The 20500-nt window shown below is 41.3% G+C and overlaps 1 protein-coding gene across 2 annotated transcripts in view; it reads right to left on the minus strand.

The window, feature by feature from the left end:
• The window catches only part of bicc1 (BicC family RNA binding protein 1), a 49874-nt gene that overhangs the window by 5695 nt on the left and 23679 nt on the right, over positions 1-20500 (minus strand). The window contains exons 4-13 of one of the 2 annotated variants that reach the window (XM_088422057.1): positions 18862-18941; positions 17833-17991; positions 16447-16500; positions 12714-12896; positions 10110-10361; positions 7788-7919; positions 3481-3688; positions 1849-1998; positions 244-416; positions 30-171 (exon numbers count right to left, since the gene is read on the minus strand). In XM_088422057.1, the coding sequence (XP_088278183.1) occupies positions 30-171; positions 244-416; positions 1849-1998; positions 3481-3688; positions 7788-7919; positions 10110-10361; positions 12714-12896; positions 16447-16500; positions 17833-17991; positions 18862-18941 (1533 nt within the window). Of the gene's footprint in view, positions 1-29; positions 172-243; positions 417-1848; positions 1999-3480; positions 3689-7787; positions 7920-10109; positions 10362-12713; positions 12897-16446; positions 16501-17832; positions 17992-18582; positions 18662-18861; positions 18942-20500 lie in introns of those variants that run through there. The other variant, XM_088422058.1, reaches the window with a different exon arrangement.

A 20500-nucleotide genomic window follows, 5' to 3' on the forward strand; every position in this document is an offset into this window, starting at 1 on the left:
TATATATATATATAAAATAAATTTTGCACCTTCATCGGCACTGGACTTGCTGGAGAGCGGTTCGGCCGGATTGTGCCCGCCGGCCTCTTGGACGGAATCGCAGGGCGCCGGACTCAAAACGTTTTCGGCGAGCGAGGCGGCGGCCATCCTCCCGTAGACGGAAGCCGGATGCTGCGGAGGAGACGCGGGGTCACGGAGGTCGTTCCCGGGCGAGGGACCCTTATGGGCGGGACGCGTCTGGACCTTGACGTGTCCGTTGAGGGCGCAGTCGGGCACGCCGTTGGGCTGCTTGTCGATGGGCGCCAGGCCGGGCGGGGGCGACGGCGCGCTCTGCGTGTAGCCTTGGACTTGCGACAGCAGGATGCTGCTCAGGGTGGCGTGCGCGGCGGGGTGCAGCATCAGCTGGGACGAGAAGGCTGGCGAAGCGCAGGGCCTCGCCGCCGCCATCAAGAGCCGTCCGCATGCTTGTCCCTCTTAACTCGTTTGATCCCGAAGACGTATTTGAACGTTTTTTTCTAAACGTTTACTCCGGCTACTTTATTTTTTGCTACTTTATTTTTCACAGTTTTTTTTTTAACCTGTTGGTGTCAATTTCGACCGATTTGGGTCACGCAACTAGACGCATCTAACAAAAAGCGTTGGAAAAAAAAACAACTATATATTATCAAAACACGGCACCATGCGTTTATTTATTTTAAGTTTACATTGCAATCAATTTTACAAGTTTACATTAGATTTTATTACCCGTCCTACCATGGACACCCACAGGCTTAACAAAGGAGGGTCGAAAACAGCCGAATGAGTTAACAAATCAGTCAAACCATTGTAATTTACTTCGTTTTAACTTAAATAATGTCTCAAATGATTACTTTCCCTCATTTATCACCGGGATTACGTCCCCAAAAAAATACCAGCAAGAACGAAAATCCTCAGTGTACAGTTTGAACCTATGTTTGTAATTTAAAAAAAACAAAAAAAACAACATATATAAAGTTGATATTTTTTCGGTTTGGTTCAACTTAGGGGGAAAAATATTCAGAAAAATATGTAGGTTAAGCTGCAATAAAGTTATGCTCATATATGAAAATAAATATATAAAGAAATAAATACAATTGCGATTTTTTTGGACTGTTCTGACTTAAGGGGAAGAAAAATTGCAAAAAAAAAAAAAAATATATATATATATATATATATATATATATATATATATATATATATATATATATATATATATATATATATATATATATCATCAGCTTTAAAAAAAATAAGGCTTTTATGTATGTATGTATGTATGTGTGTGTGTATATATATATATATATATATATATATATATATACACACACACACACACACACACACACACACACACACACACACCGTATTTTTCGCACTATAAGGCGCACATAAAAGCCTTAATTTTTAAAAAAAGCTGATGGTGCGCCATATAATCTTGTGCGCCTTATATATGGATCAATATTGAGATTGGGATACAGTAAGATTTACCTGTTTCTTTCGAGTGTTTCCAGTTGAACAAGTTTGGTCATATTGACGGAGTTATTATGCTATTGAGAGTTTAGAGTTATTATTGGAGTTATTATTGTTATTACTTTGAGCATTACTATTTTGTGATTGAAAAAGTTTTAACATACATCATTAATTGAGGGTGCGCCTTATAATCCGGTGCGCCTTATATATGGAAAAAGTTTTAAAATATGTCATTATTGAGGGTGCGCCTTATCAAATACGGTATATATAATAATCTTGAATATGAATTCATTTTGTCAGCTCAACAAACGATGAAGCGATGATCGAAAAAAGGGGCTAAAGAAGCGACTGCGTGCTCACCTTGGGTGGCGCTGAGCGAGCTGGGCCAGAGGGAGGCCGCGGGGGCGCTGGGACTGGTGGCCTGCAGGGGGCTCATGGAGGAGTTGAGGCTGTTGAGGACGGCGTTGGGGGAGTTGGCCAGCGACGGCGAGGGCGTGGCACCCAGGAAGCCTGACAACCGCAAATCAGTCACCATTTTTTTTTAAACAATTGAATTCTTATTGAGATGAGCATCATTATTGCGCCCAAATTCCGCTAACTGAATTTAATGCTTTGAATGCCTTGACAAGATCCTTTTTTTGTGGGCGTTCATAAATTTAATTTGTAAGGATGAAACTGATGCCACTGAACAATTTGAGTGGTTGAAGGAAAACAAATATTCATAAATTACTTCAATTATCACCCCTTTAAAAGCATTTACACAAAAAAAAAAAAAAGACGATTTTAGCATGTTTTCCGCAGATAACAGCAAATCTAATTGAACGCGGCGATTGGAGCGGGACTATCCTTTTCAAATTAAAAGCTTTTTATTTTTCTTTCGACTAATCACACGTTGGGCCGAGGCCTCCGAGAAAATAAATACGCTTTTCCTAAAGAATTCCGTCGAGCGCGAGCGGAGGTTTCTGGCATCCCCGCAAGGTCAGCGCCTAAAGGGCGTGCTCGGGCGCCCGCCGAAAGCTTGTTATTGATACGAGGTGCCGCCGGGCGCTTTGTGTATGAAAAGACAAAGAGGCGGTTTCCTGCGGCTTTAGCTTTGGCTCCGGGCGGACGGCACGGGACTCAACTGGCAGCCCGCTCTGTAATCCCAGCGAGGGAAGCATGTAGCAATTACTAAGGGCCAGGATGTGGGCCCGTCCTCCGTCTTTGGACGACGGGCCTGCACGGAATTCTACTATTATTTTCTGGCCAACCACTATTTACATTAAATCCACGTTTCCTCCCTTTTTCATTTGGCAGGAAATGTGAGGTCATAAAATGGCCGCTCGTGGAGTTTGGACGGGGGACGCTATGGTCCGTGAGGACATTTTTCTCTCTCTCTCTCTCTCTTTCAGAAGACATATGTAAATGTGCGTAGCGTTTGGAAATATCTGCAGCAGATGGCGGAAGCAAGCAAGGGATAAAAACAAAGGAAACAAGAAAACATGGAAGGAAGGGAGTCAGGAAGTAAAGAAACAAGGAATCAGGGCTGCAAAAGACAAGGAAGTAAGGAAACAAGAAAGCAAGGAATCAGGGATGGAAAAAAACAAGGAAGGATACCAAAAAACAAGCAACACAGAAGAGGAAACACATTTGAACTCATCTTTAAAAATTCAGCGGCGCCCTAAGATAACAGTCTTTTTTTATTTTTTTCAAAATGCTAATAGTTAAGTTGCAAACGCAAACTTGAGATATGAGCTCTGGTAGATGGCAAAGAACTCAATAAACAGCAATTTCTATATTTTCCCCCCCAGAATTAATCCTGCTAATTCCAACACTCCTCTGATATCATCAGTACGGCACAAACATGCGATTCTTCACAGAGGATAAAGAATATACGATACACTATCGAGGCGCTATTTTGGCCACTAAACTTATGTGGCTGTTTTGAATAAACAAGGAAACATTAGTTTTATATTTAAACAGGGATATTTCAGAAGGTTTTCATTTGGATACCTAGGTTGCTGAGCCCCAGACCAGCTGAGGCCAGGATGTCCAGGCCAACGGGGCAGATGAGGGACGGCGAGGGCCCGTTGGGGGCCGGCGGGCTCAAGGCCACCGAGGGCGAGGGGCAAGACACGCCGTTGCTCTCCAAGCCCAGGAGGAACTTGCGAGCTTCGAACATGTTGACGGCGTTCCTCTCCACGCTCTTGACGATGACCGACTGAAAAAGACAAGAGGCGCGGGTTGCGCAACCAACCTGAGGCCAAAGACGAGCGCGTGCGCGCGGGAACGCGTGAGGGGGACGGCTTTGGGAATGTTGGCCTCGCGGATAGGGAGTGAAAAGGGAGGACAAACAAGATGGAAAGGAAGGAAGAGGGGAATTAAGGAGAGATTAGAATGACGACCCGCGTCAGTGTGGGAGCTACATTTGATGGATGACTTTTTTTTGGCGGGACATCTCGCTCACATAGATCCACCGCGGAAATGCGAAGAAGACATTTTTTGCCGCCTTCGACGTCATATTAGCGGGCATTAAAGTCAACAATGAAAACGTGAGCATCGGGATTCCTCAGAGGAACATGTGGGGACAATAATCGCACACTAGGGATGCGGCGAGATCTCGTCCCACGATTACGACGCCACGGGACTTCTTGTCGCTGCTTGGCCACAAGTCAAATGGAATACAAAGGAGAAGGCGCTGCATGACAGTAAAACACGCCCACAAATGTTGTGAGAAGGCCGGCCGACGCTTCAAAATAAAACTTAGCATCCCAAATTATGTATGGATACTTTTATTTTGAAATTCTTCCCGGAAGCACAAATGTACTGTTCCTCCCTTGTTCTAAAATCGCTTATTTGCGTAACTAAAAAAGACAATTACAACATTTTTTTTTAAAGTAGTTTAAAATTGGAACAGTTTGAATCGGTCAAAAAAGGTTGAAAAAGAGGAAAACACTTTTTTTGGGTGGTTTCAAATAACGAAAGCAAATGGAAGAAGCAAGCAAGGAACAAAGAAAAGGAAACAAGAAAACAGGTAAAGAAGGGAGAACGGAAGAAGAAGGAAGTGGGAAAAATAATGTAAGGAAAAAACAAAGAAAAAAGGATGCAAGGAAACAAGTGAATAATGAAGCAAAGAAACAGGGACACAAGGAAGTAAGGAAAAATCACAAAGAAAACAGAAAAGTAAGGAAACAAGAAAGCAGGAGAGCAAGAAGGAAAATCCGAAAAACAAGGAAACTAGGAAACAAGGACACAAGAAAACTGGCTCCACGGAAGATACAAGGAACGAAGAAAAGAAAATAAGGAGGCAAGGAAAAAAGGAAGCGTTTAGCGCAGCCTCAAGCATAATTTAACTACAAGCTAGCAGTGCTAGCGCGCCCCCAAGAGTAGTCGTATCCTGACACGGTTGCCGTTGCTACTGATCACTTTTCAACATACCAGGCTGAGTCAAATGTATCTTGTGCGGGTCAGATGGGAACATTTACATCAGGCATTATTTTATAAGCAATATATATAGGCTTCATAAACAATTTTTGCTACAATCTCGTGTTGTTCTCATGGACACAATCTCGTGAGATATCATGCGGGTTTCGTGTCTCTTGCAATAATTATTCACACACACTTTAAAACTATTTCATAACGACACCACAAATTTCTGTTTAAAAAAAAAAACCCAGCAAAAACGTTCAAAGTATTCAGCCAAAAGTTCACCGTCAGATAACCGCGCTCACTCAAAAGCTTCTTACTATGAGATGCTGATAGGATTGGAAAAAATTAATCGGATGGGAATATATAACACCAAAGGCATTAAGGGATAGAAATGAGCCGACCACTACAACGCAGGATGTAAATAACTTAAAGGGGATCCGGTTTCATCCAGAGCCAGAATTTCTGGGATTGTAACAGGATCGTACAAAAACACAACTAATTACAAGATGATCTGATGAGTTATGACAGAGATATACTGTGAATGCATTTGAAATATGTTTAATGGGCCGATTGCTGCCAAATGGGAAAACTGGACCAGATGTGGAGGAAACTTGCCCTGAGTCCGAGTGTGTTAGTTTGTGTGTGTGTATATATATATATATATATATATATATTAGTGTTGGGATGAAAAAAATCCCACAAAAAGGGCTATCTCACGAGATCGAGTCCATGCATTATAAAATAATGCCAAACTCATTCTTTCTTTTATAAAATGTTTTCTTTTTACTGCGCGGACTGCAATAAAATGTTTTCTTTTTACTGCGCGGACTCCAACAAAAGGAAAGATCTCATTTCCAAATGTAAATACAAAGTCTGGTTCATTTTTAAGCTACAGCTACTATCTTTTCTAATGTTAAATTATTTAACAAAATGAATAGCTAGCTAGCTGGATAGACAGCAAGTTAGCTAGCTAACTTCTTAAATAGCCGTACAGATGAGCTATAGTTAGCTCGGTAGCCAGCTAGATAGCAAGTTAGCTAGCTGGTTACTTGGCTAGCTGGATAGACAGCAAGTTAGCTAGCTAATTTCTTAACTAGCCATAGGCTATAGATGAAATATAGTTAGCTCATTAGCTAACTAGATCGCAAGTTAGCTAGCTAGTTACTCAGCTAGCTAGCTAGATTACATGAAGATATATATTTTTTCAAGCGTTTTAAATCGTACTATAACACGATGCAAAAAAACAGTGCCAACAAGAACACGTCGCCACAACATCTTGTCAGAGCCATGCTAGCGAACACATATTCTCCTTGGCTGCGGTAATACATGACGCAAATATTTTCATAAATACGCGCAGAACTTCAAGCCACGCACTCCCACTTAAAACAAATATTGGGAAAATGAATCCAATATGCGTTGTCGAGAAATAATCAGGTCAGACCACTCTTTTCGTCTTCTAATCGCACGGACTTGTTCCTGCCAAACCACGAGCTCCGCCCTTCTTGGATGCCAAACAATCATAAAAGCGAACGGGGAAAAAAAACCCCCAACATTATGTTAGCATTTTGCCATCCTTCTAAAAACAGAATCCAAATCTTTCTTTTACGTTTGTGCCAAAGTGCTGAAGGAGTGGGGCGCCTTTGGACGGGCCTACCGCTGTCACCTCGTTAACATATTTAAGTGAAGGCTTCTTAGGAGGGTCGAGTTTGTGAGGGGGGGTGTTGGAACACTGTTTGGCATCTCCACATTCGTCCCAGTAGGTCAGTATGCCTTAGGAACTTAGGAACCCTTCCCAAGGACAACATGAGGGTCTGGACTGCTACAAAATAACAGAGACAATGACAAGCAGTTTTTTCTAGGCCTACGCAGATAATAATTGGACGATTTATTTAAAAAATGATAATACTTTTAATTGCATTTGGGTGGGGGTCTATCGAAGAGGTGTTTTGATAAAACCAGACTTATTTCATGTTACCTAGTTCAACAAAGGTGTCCGTTTTGGGATTTCTACGAAAACAACCTGCCTCAGGTCTCGACTTTCACAAAGTTCAAATCATAATCACAGTGGATGAAAATAAGGGATTGCAAGACAATTCGCACCATGCTAAGGTGTTTTTAATCCAACAAGCTAGCTAGCTAGCGCATACCTTTGAAGCTGCCACCAAATAATCAGGTGTTCCTTGTCTCGGATGTCGTTTGAGAACTAAGTTATATAAATGGACAAAGCGACTAATAAAAGTTGAAAACAAGCAAATTTTTGACTTTCCTGAGAGTTTTGGGTCAATATCTTTTTTTTAAGGCACTGTTTGCTATGGACATTTGAAAGATTATTATACCAAAGCCTTAGAAGCGTTTTCCACCAAATTAGGGATATTTTGCCTCGGATGACGAACGAAATTCCTTCACAAGATGGCGACGTAACCCGAACTTCTGCGTAAATTGGAATTAACCCTTTAATACCCCTTAATACCCCCTAAATGTATTGTCCGGTTCGGTCAAGCTAGAACATTGAATAAACAACAAACACGGAAGGAAGACAAGACACTTTGGATTATTTTCCGAGTCATAACCCCGATTTTGTGAAAACACATCACGAACATATAAATAAACAAGTTTTCCCGCAGAAAGACACAACCCGGGCGGGATGGTCTTCTTTCCTTTGCGCGCAGCTTGAGGAAAGACCGTGGTCCTCCACTGCGGCACCATTCACTTTGATTTCCCTTCCTGCTATTTCCTTTTTAAGCCGCTCACATACTGAAATGTGATCTGTCAATATTGTTTGTTTAATACAATCGGCCAGACCGACACCGCCCTCGCTTGCGAGACGCCGTACTGCGGGTGTTGTTCTTTCGGTTGAAAGGCGCAGAGATGGCCGATGGTGACGATCGTACCTTGCTGGGCTGCTTGGGCTTGGGTTTGATACTGATGAAGACGTCCAGTTGCTCCATGAGGGCCGTGATACACTGAGGCTCCACCTCCACGTCCTCTTTGATGTCAAACATCAGCACCAGCGGCAGGCAGCCCTGAAAAGCACGTGAAGGTACAAGGGGGGTAAATATGGCTCATAGACAACAAAAACATACTCCACAGGGATGTGTAAACTTTGGAGCGACGGACAGCTCGATAGAAAGATGGATAGACTGACTGACAGACAGACAGAAGGCAAGTTAGCTAGCTAGATTAGACAAATATATTGATATTGATAGTAATCTAGTTAGATACTTAGCTAGCTAATTAGCTAGCTAAGTAGTTAACTACATATCTATCAATATCTGGCCAGCTGGCCAAAAAGAAAGACAGAAGGACAGAGAGACAGATAGATATATAGCAAGTTAGCTAGCTGATAGATAGCAAGTTACTTTGCTAGCTACTTAGCGAGCAAGATAGATGAGATAAATACACAAACAGATAAATAAATACGGGGGGGCATGGAACCGATTTGGCTATTTACATGTAAAAACATTCACGCAAAATAACAACTTCCGCAAAGAATTAATTTCATAGTAGAGTTACTGCTATATTTTTGACACAAATTATATAGTAATGACAGAAAGATGAGAGGATAGCATGTTAGCTAACTAGCTACTGAATAAATTAGCGAGATACTTAGCTATACAGACACAGAGAGATGGATGAAATGGACAAGATGGATGAAATAAATACATAGATTTAGAATTTAAACCTAAAATTTTATCTAGTCTAAGCTTTAGCTTGCTAGCAAGCTAGACAAGTACGTACATAAATCCTCTTTACTTTTATGACTTGTAGACTAGGAAGTAAAAGCAATCCAATAAACACGCAGCTTCCCCGGTGGACTTTTTTGCATCTTGAGTCTGGGGAAATTCCGCCAAGTGCAATATGCTTCGCATTATCACCACCACAAGACCACAGACATCTATATTTTCGGGGCCGGGCGCGCTCCTATTGTAAGTAGGTGTAATTAGCAGCCGAGGAGCGCTGCTAGTCGAGGGCTCGGCATCGGAGCTGTAATCAACAGTCTGCCTCGCGAGGGGCCAAATCTCCATCCCGTACCTTCACCAGAAGTTTTATTTTGGGACTTTTCTGTCCTGCTACTGGGCTTTTTTGTTTTTGGGTCCCTCCGCCTACACTTGCCATACTTCGCCACACCGATGAAGCTGTTTTTCTTGCCGTTTCTCCAGTTTCCGAATCGTGAGAAAGGCGTGTTCAGTCGCCACAACTGTTCTGGTCTTTGTTAACTCTTGTCCACGCCAAATGGGAGGAACAAAAGAGAAGGAAGCACTTTTTTTTTTTTTTTTATACTCGGGGGTCCTCTGCAACAGTAAAGCTGTCCTGCAGTATGTGATATTTTCTATATATGATTGAAATGTTTGTATGTGTTGTTTTAACCTCGATTTGGTTGTTAACTTATTTATACTCGGGCATATTTTTATGCTCTTAATCTAAGCTAAATATGTCTCTTATAATTTTTCCGTAACCCCGACAATTTCAAAACTCAACCAAGAGACAAGGAAAACTGTAAGATAAAAGAACAAAATGAAAACAAAACAAACGAAAAAAACACACAAATGTCTAGTATGCGGTAATGTTAAAGATTTAAAAAGGTAAGAACCAATTCAAATCAATATCAGCTATATCTACATTTCTCAATGATCCTAAATCACTGAATGGCAAGGTACGTTTAACATATTTATACTATTATGCTTTTAAATCACAAATTTCAAATTATTTTATATATTTATTTATATCTTTATATCTAAAAATCCTCAAACTTAAATGCAGCCTTTCAGCGCGCATCTTGTAAAGAGCCAAAATAGGTTCAAGGGTACCCCCCCCCCCCAAAAAAAAACCCCCATAAAATACTCTCGATCCCAAACCAAATGGTCTTAAACGAATCACAATCGCACGCTGAAATTCGAGCATCGTGATTAGCGGCAGTCAAGATAATGCGTCTAACTAGCAGCTATGTGGCAGCTTAATAGCGCGCATGCGGATTTTAGCCGGAGCCAAAGCAAAGCCGGCCAAGGTTCTACCCAAACCCCAAAAGGTCACGGCGGTTGACGTCCCGAAGCCCGCGCATCCCTCGCGTACCAAAACCACGCTAGCCCGACCGTCACATCCAACCACACGGAGCGGGCAACGGGTATACGGTCGGAATAGATTCCCCGTACCGAGGCGCGACCACAAAAACAAACGCTGGAGGTTTCGCGTCACAAACGGCGGCGAATACGCACCATGAGGTACTGGCGGGCGAGGCACACCGACTCGATGGTGCCCTGGATGTAGACGGTGGACTTCTTCTGGGGGCCGTTGGGGTCGGGGAAGTGGATCTGGGCGCCCGTCCTCTGGGTGATGTGCTTGATGTTGCTGCCGTTGCGGCCTTTCATGAAGAGGTGGTGCTGGGGGGCGATGTCCAGCTGGGTGCTGACCGAGACGGTGCTCACCAGGCTGCCTGCCAAGTGCTCCAGCAGCAGGGCTGTGCCGCGCTGGAGGGGGGGGGGGGGGGGGGGGGGGGGGGGGGGGGGGACATCGTCACTTTTCAACCCGTGGGTGGTATACGCCCTATATTTTTAAACGGGATTTGCGGTATTCACGCCAAAAAATGTCTCCGCTCTGATAACCAAGTCTTTTATGAATATTTTTCTTTCATTTTTACCATTCAAAAGGTTTAACCACATCATTCCTGGTCATAAATATTGATTTTTTTCCCCCTCTTGACATTAAAAGTCCAAAAAATGGACACAACCTATTTATCACAGGAAATACAGTAATAGCCTACTAGCTACTTTACAGATTTGTTTATTTTGGTTTGTGTCTCACTTTTGGGCCGCCTTCTGTATATTTTAGTTGTAATTTCATAGTACATCACTAGATGGCGGCATACTATTGTTTCACATTGTAAATGTAAAACTGGAGGTTTTAAAATTTGCAACACTTATGCTGGAAGGATTCAAATTATGGGCAGATATTGGATTCAGACGGTACGATAACCGTAAACAAAAACATTTCAGTACCACGGTAATTGCAGCTCTATAACGTGTCTTTTTTTTTGAGTGAGTAAAACTACACTTTTCTGGTAGAGCATGATTTCTTTTTCTTTTTTTTTATATTGAATGTTTAGTATATGTAATAAAAAAGTCACACATCAGCTATTGTGCCCTGTTTAGAAGTCCTTTAAAAAATTAAATAAAAACCAAGTACTTTTTAAAAATTATGATTACTTGTGTTAGTCTTAAAGTCAGTAAGGATAGTGCTAAAAAGGTACATTTTGCGACCAGTTTTTTTCACACCGATACCGGTACACAAACTGAGTCATTACCGATACCAATCACCAATACCACTACTACTTTTGATATTAGCAATATTCCCTGCAAAAAAAACAAAAAAACAAAAAACATAATACTAAAAAAAAGAACTATTCCGATATAACATTTATTAGTAACTTCTAGCTGCTGATCATAAAACTGCTTCAAATATCGGCTGCCGGAGGGTACCTTGAAATAAGACTGGTATCGGTATTCACTCATCCCTAGCGGTAACGTTACTGTTCAGTCGAGTACAGAAACTCTTTAAAAAAAACTTTTTTTTCCTGTACTGAACTTTTAACACGAACATAAATATTACTTTAACACTGGAACGATTATTTCTGGCTTGAAAATGAACAATAAACGCACATTTAGAATTCGGTTTCATTTAGATCTGTTTCTGCACACCACATTCTAAAACAATCCATATCCTTGAGAAAATACTCCCGTTTTCAAAACGTCTTTGGAAAATTTGAGCCGCATCTGTCAACGAGTCACTGAGACCATTTCGGGGGTTGTCTCTCTGCTATGCAAACCATCACTCGGCCTTGTAAAGCATGAATTTCCCCTCGTGCGAAAAGGGGAACCCATTCCGGGTTTGGCAATCCACCAAGGTATTCCCAGGGTCTCGCAGGACAGCGTAATAGCGCTTACACATTCTGCTAATTATGTCGGCCTCGATTTTTTGCAGTCAGCATGGACTATTATGATTTAAATCGGTTCGACTGGGAGAAACGCAACAAAATATTCATTTAAAGTTTGGGTTCCATTTTTTTTTAGATAAATATATAGACACGGATAGTTATCTAGTTAGATACTTAGCTAGCAAATTCGCTAGTCAGACAGACAGACAGATAAATAGATAGCAAGTGACCTAGCTAGCAAGATCACTTCTTAACTAGATGTAGAGATTAGATAAATATAGACATCGATAAATAGATACCTAGCTACCTAGAGCAATTGCATGAATATATAAATAAATAGATAGCAAGTTACCTAGCAAGCTACTTAACTAGCTAGATAGATAATTACAGACATAGATACATAGAGCAAGGTAGCTTCTTAATTTTCTTAGGGATTAGATAACTACTGTATAGCCATAGATAAATAGATAGCAAATTACCTAGCTAGCTAGAGCGATTACATAAATGTTTAAAGATAAATAGATAGCAAGTTACCTAGCAAGCTACTTAACAAGCTAGATAGATAATTATATAGACATAGATAAATAAATAAATAGCAAGCTAGCTAGCAATCAAGCTAACTACTTAACTAGCAATAGAGATTACATAATTATAACCATAGATAAATAGATAGCAAGTTACCTAGCTAGCTAGAGAGATTAGATAAATCTACAAAGATAAATCGGTACCTAGCTGGTGAGCTAGCTACTTAACCAGCTGGATAGATGAGATAATTATACAGACATAGATAAATAGATAGATAAATAAATCGCAAGTTAGTTGGCTGGCTATTTAGCCGTGAAAAATATTCAAAGCGATAAATAAGAGAGATTTCAATTCCGCGGCTCACCTTGACGGCGTTGGCGTTGTTTTGAGAGCCGCGCACCACGCCGGTGGCCCTGTACAGCCGCGTGGGCGGCTTGAACGACACGGCCAGGTTGTACGTCTGCGAGATGGCCTGCACGCCGGGCGAGTTCGGGTCCGACTGCATGATGGCGGGGAGCTCGAAAGACAGCACGAGAGGGAGCAGCTCCTGCAAATCGGTAAGTAAGGATAGATGTACATTAGGGTTCTGGAAAATTCCCGTTCATTGCTTTTGTACACCAATAGTTGCTGAATCATGACGTGGGAAAAAAATGACCCAAAATGGTCAAAATGCTTTATTCTCCACATCAAAGGCATCTGGCATCAAAGGGACAGCGCAGAAAGAAGATGACGACATGGTGACAGGAAGTCAAAGTTAAACATGGCACGTTCGCTTCCAGAAAAGTCCCATCCCTCGGCTAAAATAGGACCAAGACTATGGAAGAAAACCGACCGAAAATGGTTAAAATACCGTACGAGGGAAGGTTTTCAACTTGATGCATTTCAAACCAAATTTGAGGCCAAAGCTCTCTTTGAAGGCCTCGTTTTCTAATCAATGTAACCGCAGTGGCAGATTTCAACGGTCCGACATAAAACATCACTCCGTGTTCACTTACGCATGCAGTTACGCGCGCGGAAAGCGCGGGCCACGAACGCAGACACACCAATGCACCGAGTTATCCAAACACCGGCCGTCGGGCAGAGCGCCATCACGGCCAAGCAGCGTGAATGGCCCCGACCAAAGAAATGCCTCCGCTGATCACTCCCATATGTTCCCGGCCTTTGTTTTGCATCGCGCTTCCACGCTCGCTCTCGGAGGGAATCGGGAAATTTAGGTCAGAGCGGGGAAAAGGACGGCCGCGCTCGCGCCGTCAACCGAGAAAAGTCGGCGCTGACCTCGGTTTTACCCGAAAACCGGGACCCGGGGTACGGTTACGAGTTGAAAGCGTGGGGGGGAAAACCTCAGTTAGGGATAAGAGACGCTGGAAAATGGAAATATCTCGGAGGGTAAAGGCGGTTTTCATCACCTGTCCGTTCAAGTTTTGCACGCAAGGCTTCTGGGAAACCCCCGTGACAATTCACCGACTCGACAACCCTCTCGCTACATGAAAAAAAAAAATCATGTGATAACAGAATCTGTGTCAGTCTGAATACCCGTTTGATGTGATATATACCGTATTTTTCAGACTATAAGCCTCATGTTTTCAAGCCCTGCGGCTTATAGTCCAGTGCGGCTTACCTGTGTTTTCTTTTTGTTTGTTTGTTTTTGTTTAGTTTTTGTGTGTATCAGTTCGAGGTGTCAAATAAACAAATAGAATATCAAATAGAACTGAAAAGATGTGAATCAATGGCTGTGCTCAGAGAGTTAAAACAATATATTATTTAAAAAAAAGTCGAAATTTACCAAGAGAATATATACAATTTTGGGTAAATTTGTAATGTGTAAATTTACACAGTATATGTGGTTTTATTTATGTATTTATGATTGTTTATGTAGAACGTGTTATTATGTTCACTAAAATAAACTACCAAACAAAGGGAGATAAAAAAAGATGCTATTGAAGTATTGATTTCGATTTTAAACTGCTATTGAACTAGCAGACTTCCATCCATCCATTTTCTATAAATTTATTGAAACTAAACATGCAGGCATGTTCCGTCTGTTAAAGAGAGGATGTTGTTGTTGGCAAACAAACAAACAAAAAATCATATACCATCTTTTTGCGTAAAAATCTGATGTTATCACCTGCGACTTATAATCGTGACAAAAATGATTTTTTTTGCTCATATTTTGCTGCGCCGGCTTATATACCAGAGCGCCTTATAGTCGGAAAAAACGTTTTATCGTTTAAGAAATAGTGACGTAAAAATCAGTAGCGATTTTCGCTATGCATAAACAGCACGTTTGACAAAGTCTGCTTTGTTCCAAAGTGATCAGTAGGAACAGCAACACACAGTTGAAGCATTTTCAACATTGCCTTACATACGATTGCGTAAGTTACACATGAAGTTACACATAGCCAGAACATATCAAAACAAAACATTATAACTGGCAATGAAAATTCTAACAAAACAGAATAATTCCAATAAAAATTGACCAGGACCCAGTTTCGGTGTTTAGACCCTAAATTTGGCGCGAAGGTGTTTTCAAGTGTTTTAAACACATTTTTTTTTCCAAGTCTTCAAATGAGACTGAATAACTATTTCCTGGAAATAATTGAGTGTACACATGGCAAGTGAAAGGCAGAATGAATTTGTGGCCAAAAGAAAGCCGCTGGTGCAGCCTCTCTTTTCTTCTCTTCTCTTCCGCTGACTTGCTGTTCTTTGGAGGAAGCGTTTTCGGGACGCCGGCGGCACTTTTTGTTGCTTATGCAAACAGCCGTTAAGCCGGTCCAGGTCGGGCCAGATAAAGGCCGCCGTGTTTCAGCAGACGGCGCGCAAATATACGCCACTTCAAAACTCTCGCACGCACGCAGAGTTTTGTTAGTTTTGGTGCGGCGCGTAGCGTAACCAATACGCTGTTGAAAGGTTTTGGAAATTTGACGGACGAGTCGTGTGGACATTTGTATGTTTTTTTTTTTTTTTGTTTTTCTGAGAGTGATGCCTTCTGCGCTTTTCCCCTTCTTGATACGTAACAGCTTGGCTAGGTGAACCCGATCCCAATCATCTGAAAGTGATGCGACTGGACCCCGATTTGGATCACTTGATTGGGAAAAAAAAAGCAAAATGAAAAGCAAAATAAATGCATCAAATAAGAATTACTCTTTTTACTATTTTTTTGCCTACGTATCAAGTTATACAGGTACTGTATAGGTAGTCAGCTACCTAGCTAGCTTGTGACATCTATCTTGATATCTATCTTGCTAGCTAGCTTGGTATAGCCATCTTGTTACCTCTTTGCTAGCTATACCAATCCTGCTCGCTAGCCACGCTATAGCAATCCTGCTTGCGAGCCTGCTATACCTATCTTGCTAGTTAGCTAGCAAAACCTAACTTGCAATACCTGTCTTGCTAGCTAGCTTGCTATACCTGTCTTCCTAGCTAGCTTGCTATACCTATCTTCCTAGCTAGCTAGCAAAACCTAGCTTGCAATACCTGTCTTGCTAGCTAGCTTGCTATACCTGTCTTCCTAGCTAGCTCGCAATACCTGTCTTCCTAGCTAGCTTGCTATACCTATATTCCTAGCTAGCTTGCAATACCTGTCTTGCTTGCTAGCTTGCTATACCTGTCTTGCTTGCTAGCTTGCTATACCTGTCTTGCTAGCTAGTTTGCTATACCTGTCTTGCTAGCTAGCTTGCTATACCTGTCTTGCTAGCTAGTTTGCTATACCTATCTTGCTAGCTAGTTTGCTATACCTATCTTGCAAGCTAGCTTGCTATCTCAATGTATCTACTATATCTATTAAAGTTAAAGATTATTTTGATAATCGATTACTTGTCAACTTGTTCATGTTGACACTTCTAGAGTTACGCGATCTGAGAAGTGTTTGAAGAGACGGATGAAAGGATTTCTGAACCGGAACGCGTGAAAGCAAAATCGAGCACTCAGTCCCAAACATAAATTCCCCAGCACAAGAGAGTTGAAGGAAAATATATGTCGGTCTTCAAATGAAATGCCTGGAAGTGTTTCCAGAACTCGGCGTAGCGAGTGTAGGAAATGTTCCCGTAAAGGGCCGTGGCGGGAGTATCCCGTTCACACGATCAGTCGCGCCAACTTACCCTGATTTTAACTCGGGCCGCCTCCACCCCTCCCGGTTGCCCCGCGATAGAAACCTGTTGAGAAGAATCAAAAGCCACGCATTGGAATGGAAGCCAGGACAAAGACATTAGCATTATTTAAGCCTCCTGTTAAATTTGTTTCTAAGGAATAGAAATAATATCCTTGGGTCATTTTGACCCGGCATCTAGCCGAAATATGTATGAGCCAAATCTAATATTTTGTTTTAACCGGTGAAATGTCAATTTCTCAAGAACGGCAAAAATGTCTCAGGGTCAATATGACCCGGGGGCGTGTGCATTTATGCAAAATGTCAAAAACTGGCTTTGATGACCTGTCAAGTTCATGATTTATTTTTTGTGAACACATCTCTACTATGATCCCAAAAGAGGACACTTAAAGTTGAATATTTTTCTGAGGACAAATATTGACTTTTTTTTTGAATTTTTTCTTTTTGAGAACCAGTATGAGACTTATATTGATTATTTTTGGGGGGGGCAAACATTTATTAATAATTCATGATTTATATATGACAACAGATGTCTACTGCAACCCCAAAACAGGACGCTTTAGGTTTAATATTTTTCTGTAGACTAATATTAATTGTTATTATTTTTATCTAGAACAGTTTTGACACTTCATATTGATTTTTTTGGTGGAAACTTATTTATTAATAATTAAGTTATTTCTTTTTGATGACCGATTTCGTCTGTGATGCAAAAAAGGACACTTTAGGTTAATTATTTGATGTGAACAATACAAATGAAGTTTTAAAAGGTGCACTGGTTGTACTTGGCTGGAAATATATTTCACAGGGGGTGCATCTCTGAAAAAAAGTTTAAGAACCTCTTTACTAAAGTAATCAAAGTAATACATTACTAAATTTATTTAGGTTAGCCATTTTAGAATCCTTCAAACACTTGAAAAATCTGAATAAAATAAAAATAGCCGTGTTTGAAAGCCTACATTCTTAAAAAAAACAAAAACAACAAAAAAACGTAAAAATACGTCTTTGGCATTGAATGGGTTAAAAAAAACAAAAAAACGGGAATATGTCTTTGGGACTAGATGAGTTGAAAAAAAAGCAGCATGCTGACATCAGCAAGGGCTAGCGGTTGGCAAATGTGCGGTTATCGACCTTTGGAAGCCGTCTGGCTCTCTCGTTCCAGAATTCTTCTTTCTTATTAGAGTATGAGGAAGCCATTAGCTAACCTTGGGGCATCATGGAAAAGATGCATATTTCTTTTTCAAAATTCGCTGTTTATAACCACATAACTGCGTTTCCGTCAATGACCAAGCAGCAGAACACATCATTATGTTGAGGGAAAAAAAAAAAAAAACGCTTGGCTAGCCTTTCGAGCCAAACAGAATCACGCAGCGACGGGAACCTGGTTGCTTTTCTCCGCCTGGTTGTTCCGGTTGGAGTCGGGGAAATGGATGTGGCAGCCCGTCTCCTCCATCACCCGTTTGATGTTGTTGCCGCCCTTGCCGATCACATGCGAGTGCTCCGTGTGCGACACGTCCATTTTCAGCGTTACCCTGTTACTCTGACAAAATACGGCGGAGGGTTCAACATTTTTTTTTCTACTCAAAAACAATTTTATACTTCATCCATGGTATTTTCTGCACCTTCCATGAATGGCCTATTTTAAAGCTGTTTTCATGTATAGGGCGCACTGCATTATAAGGCGCATAGAATAGAAGCTACATTAGTGGCTGGGCTTATATTATGCATGCACTAGAAAAAAAACCAACTATAAATGTAGGCAGAATTGAATGTCTGGACTCTTAAAAACCAAACTAACACAAACCATAAAAATACGTCTTTGGTATTGAACGAGTTGTTTAATAAATGAAAGCAAAATCTAACGGAGTGTCCCACTAAGCGCAATTGATCGAGCGCTCCCATTTGGGCGGTCAAAATGCACGGATGATTGTCTGCCCCCAGGGGGTGCCGCAGCGCAACCGCCCAGTTATTGCAATTTTGCTGTTGCCATGGCGACAAAGCCTCCCAGGATACAGAAAAAAAACTGGTGAATCTGATAGTCAGTAAATGGGAAATTGCACCCAGAGGCTGCGGCGTGCGGCAAATTTATGAAATAAATAAAAAAAAAACAAAATTAAAAACAAATACATACCATGGACCAGTGCTCTGGCCACGAGAGGACAAATCTGAAATCCGATTGGCTTAAAAAAACAAAAAAGAACGAAAGTTCCGGTTGCTAATTAAACACTGCCAGCCCAGTAAAAACTGATCGTTGACGTCTATAGTCGTCAATGGCAGTGAATGTGGTTGCGTGAGCCAGCACTAATGATTCTGAAGGCCCCGGGCAGGATAGATTGACATGGCAACATATCGAGGCTGAACTCTGATTGGACGAGAAATTAAAAAAAATCCTTGGGGAGATAAAGTTTACCTTTGTGTCAAGCACAGACATAATTCTTTCTTTGGCGTCCCTCACGTGTTCCCTTTTGCCGCATACCTTGATGTGTGGATCTGCAAAGCACATGGGGGAGGGGGGAGGAGGGGGTGACAAGGTGACAACGTAAACACAACATGGCCGCCTGCCACCGTCGACAAATTACAGCAGGACCGAAAAGCCCGGCCGCCATGATTGCAGCTTTTGATAAGCGAGCGCTCGTATTTGGAGTCTGCTAGCGACCGCGGCGGCGTGCGGGAAAGCGGGGGGGGGGGGATGGCTGGAGGGCGCGGCGGCGCGTCTGCCGCCGGATTCGCCGCGGACGATCTGTCACTCATTTGGGGACGGCTCGGCTGAAGATTAGTGCCTTGACGCTCGCGTTTTCGCCTCGATAGACGAAACGAAATATCACGTGATGCTAAACTCACTGCAACCTCTTTCTGCTGCCGAAAAAAAAAAAAAAAAAATAAATATATATATATATATATATATATATATATATATATATATATATACATATATGTATAATTTTCCTTTTTTTGTTTGAGTGTTTTGGCTAAAGAGGTGTCTAGAATTAGCTTTTACTTAATTAAAAAATAAAGTCATCAATTCTTTAGATCCCAAATTTCATACTCAACTACCTAAAGTATCAATTAAACTTTAGTATTTAAAATGTAGTACTAAAGCTAATTGGTACTAAATTAATTAATTATTTAAGTATTGATAGAGTGCTTTTAATTAGCTTTTAATTACCTCAATTGCTCAAATAATTAGGTAATTAAATACTTATGTAAAATTGAGAATTTAGTTCTGAATACATTTAGTGCTAGTCATTTTTAGACACTTTTTTTAGCCAGACGTTTGAAAAAAAAATGTAAAAAAGAAAAAAAAAATATCAAAAAACAACAACAACGTTTTTGTGAATTAATGAGTTAACTGCCTGATTTTTTTTTGTGAATTATACGAATTAAATGGACAAAAAAATAAATAAATGAAGACAATGTTCTATTGATGGAGTTTTTTTTTTTTTTAAGCGTGAGTTTTCTCATAGCTTCCCCAGAGCATTTTGAGCGTCGTAAGCATACAAAGCAAATAAAGGTTTGCGCACACTTGCATCTGCGCAGCGATTGGTCCGTCTCATTTTCGGGGCCTCCGTGGAATCAAACACACACTCCGAGTGACACACATTGGTGCGCTTACACACATTAGGAGGAAGTCCGCTAGGACCCCTTTCCAGGAACACCCCCCCCCCCCCCCCCCCTACACATACACACATAGTATCTGAGATTTACATTAGCGCCTTCAGAGGACTCTCATATAATTTATTGTTACAACTTTGTCCCACATTCTGCGGACCTCTCCAGCGCGTGTTTACACTTTTTGTTGGGGGTGAAAAAAAATATATAGATATCCTGGGCGGGGCAGAACAATTTGTGATGACGACGGATTTCTCAAGTGTATGGAAACAGCGACACACACACACACACACAAAAAAGTCAAAAAGCCTTGTGCACAACTTGGAATTACCCTGTAATTCCCAATTTGAACATCGGAGGGCGCCCCTCCCGTGTCCCCACTCTAACCTGCAGAGCACATCTGGCAAACATTAGCTGGCCTGCAGTTGTGATGTCGAACA

This window comes from Hippichthys cyanospilos, chromosome 8 (assembly GCF_059441005.1).
Source record: "Hippichthys cyanospilos isolate Australia breed blue-spotted pipefish chromosome 8, RoL_Hcya_1.0, whole genome shotgun sequence".
NCBI lineage: Eukaryota > Metazoa > Chordata > Actinopteri > Syngnathiformes > Syngnathidae > Hippichthys > Hippichthys cyanospilos.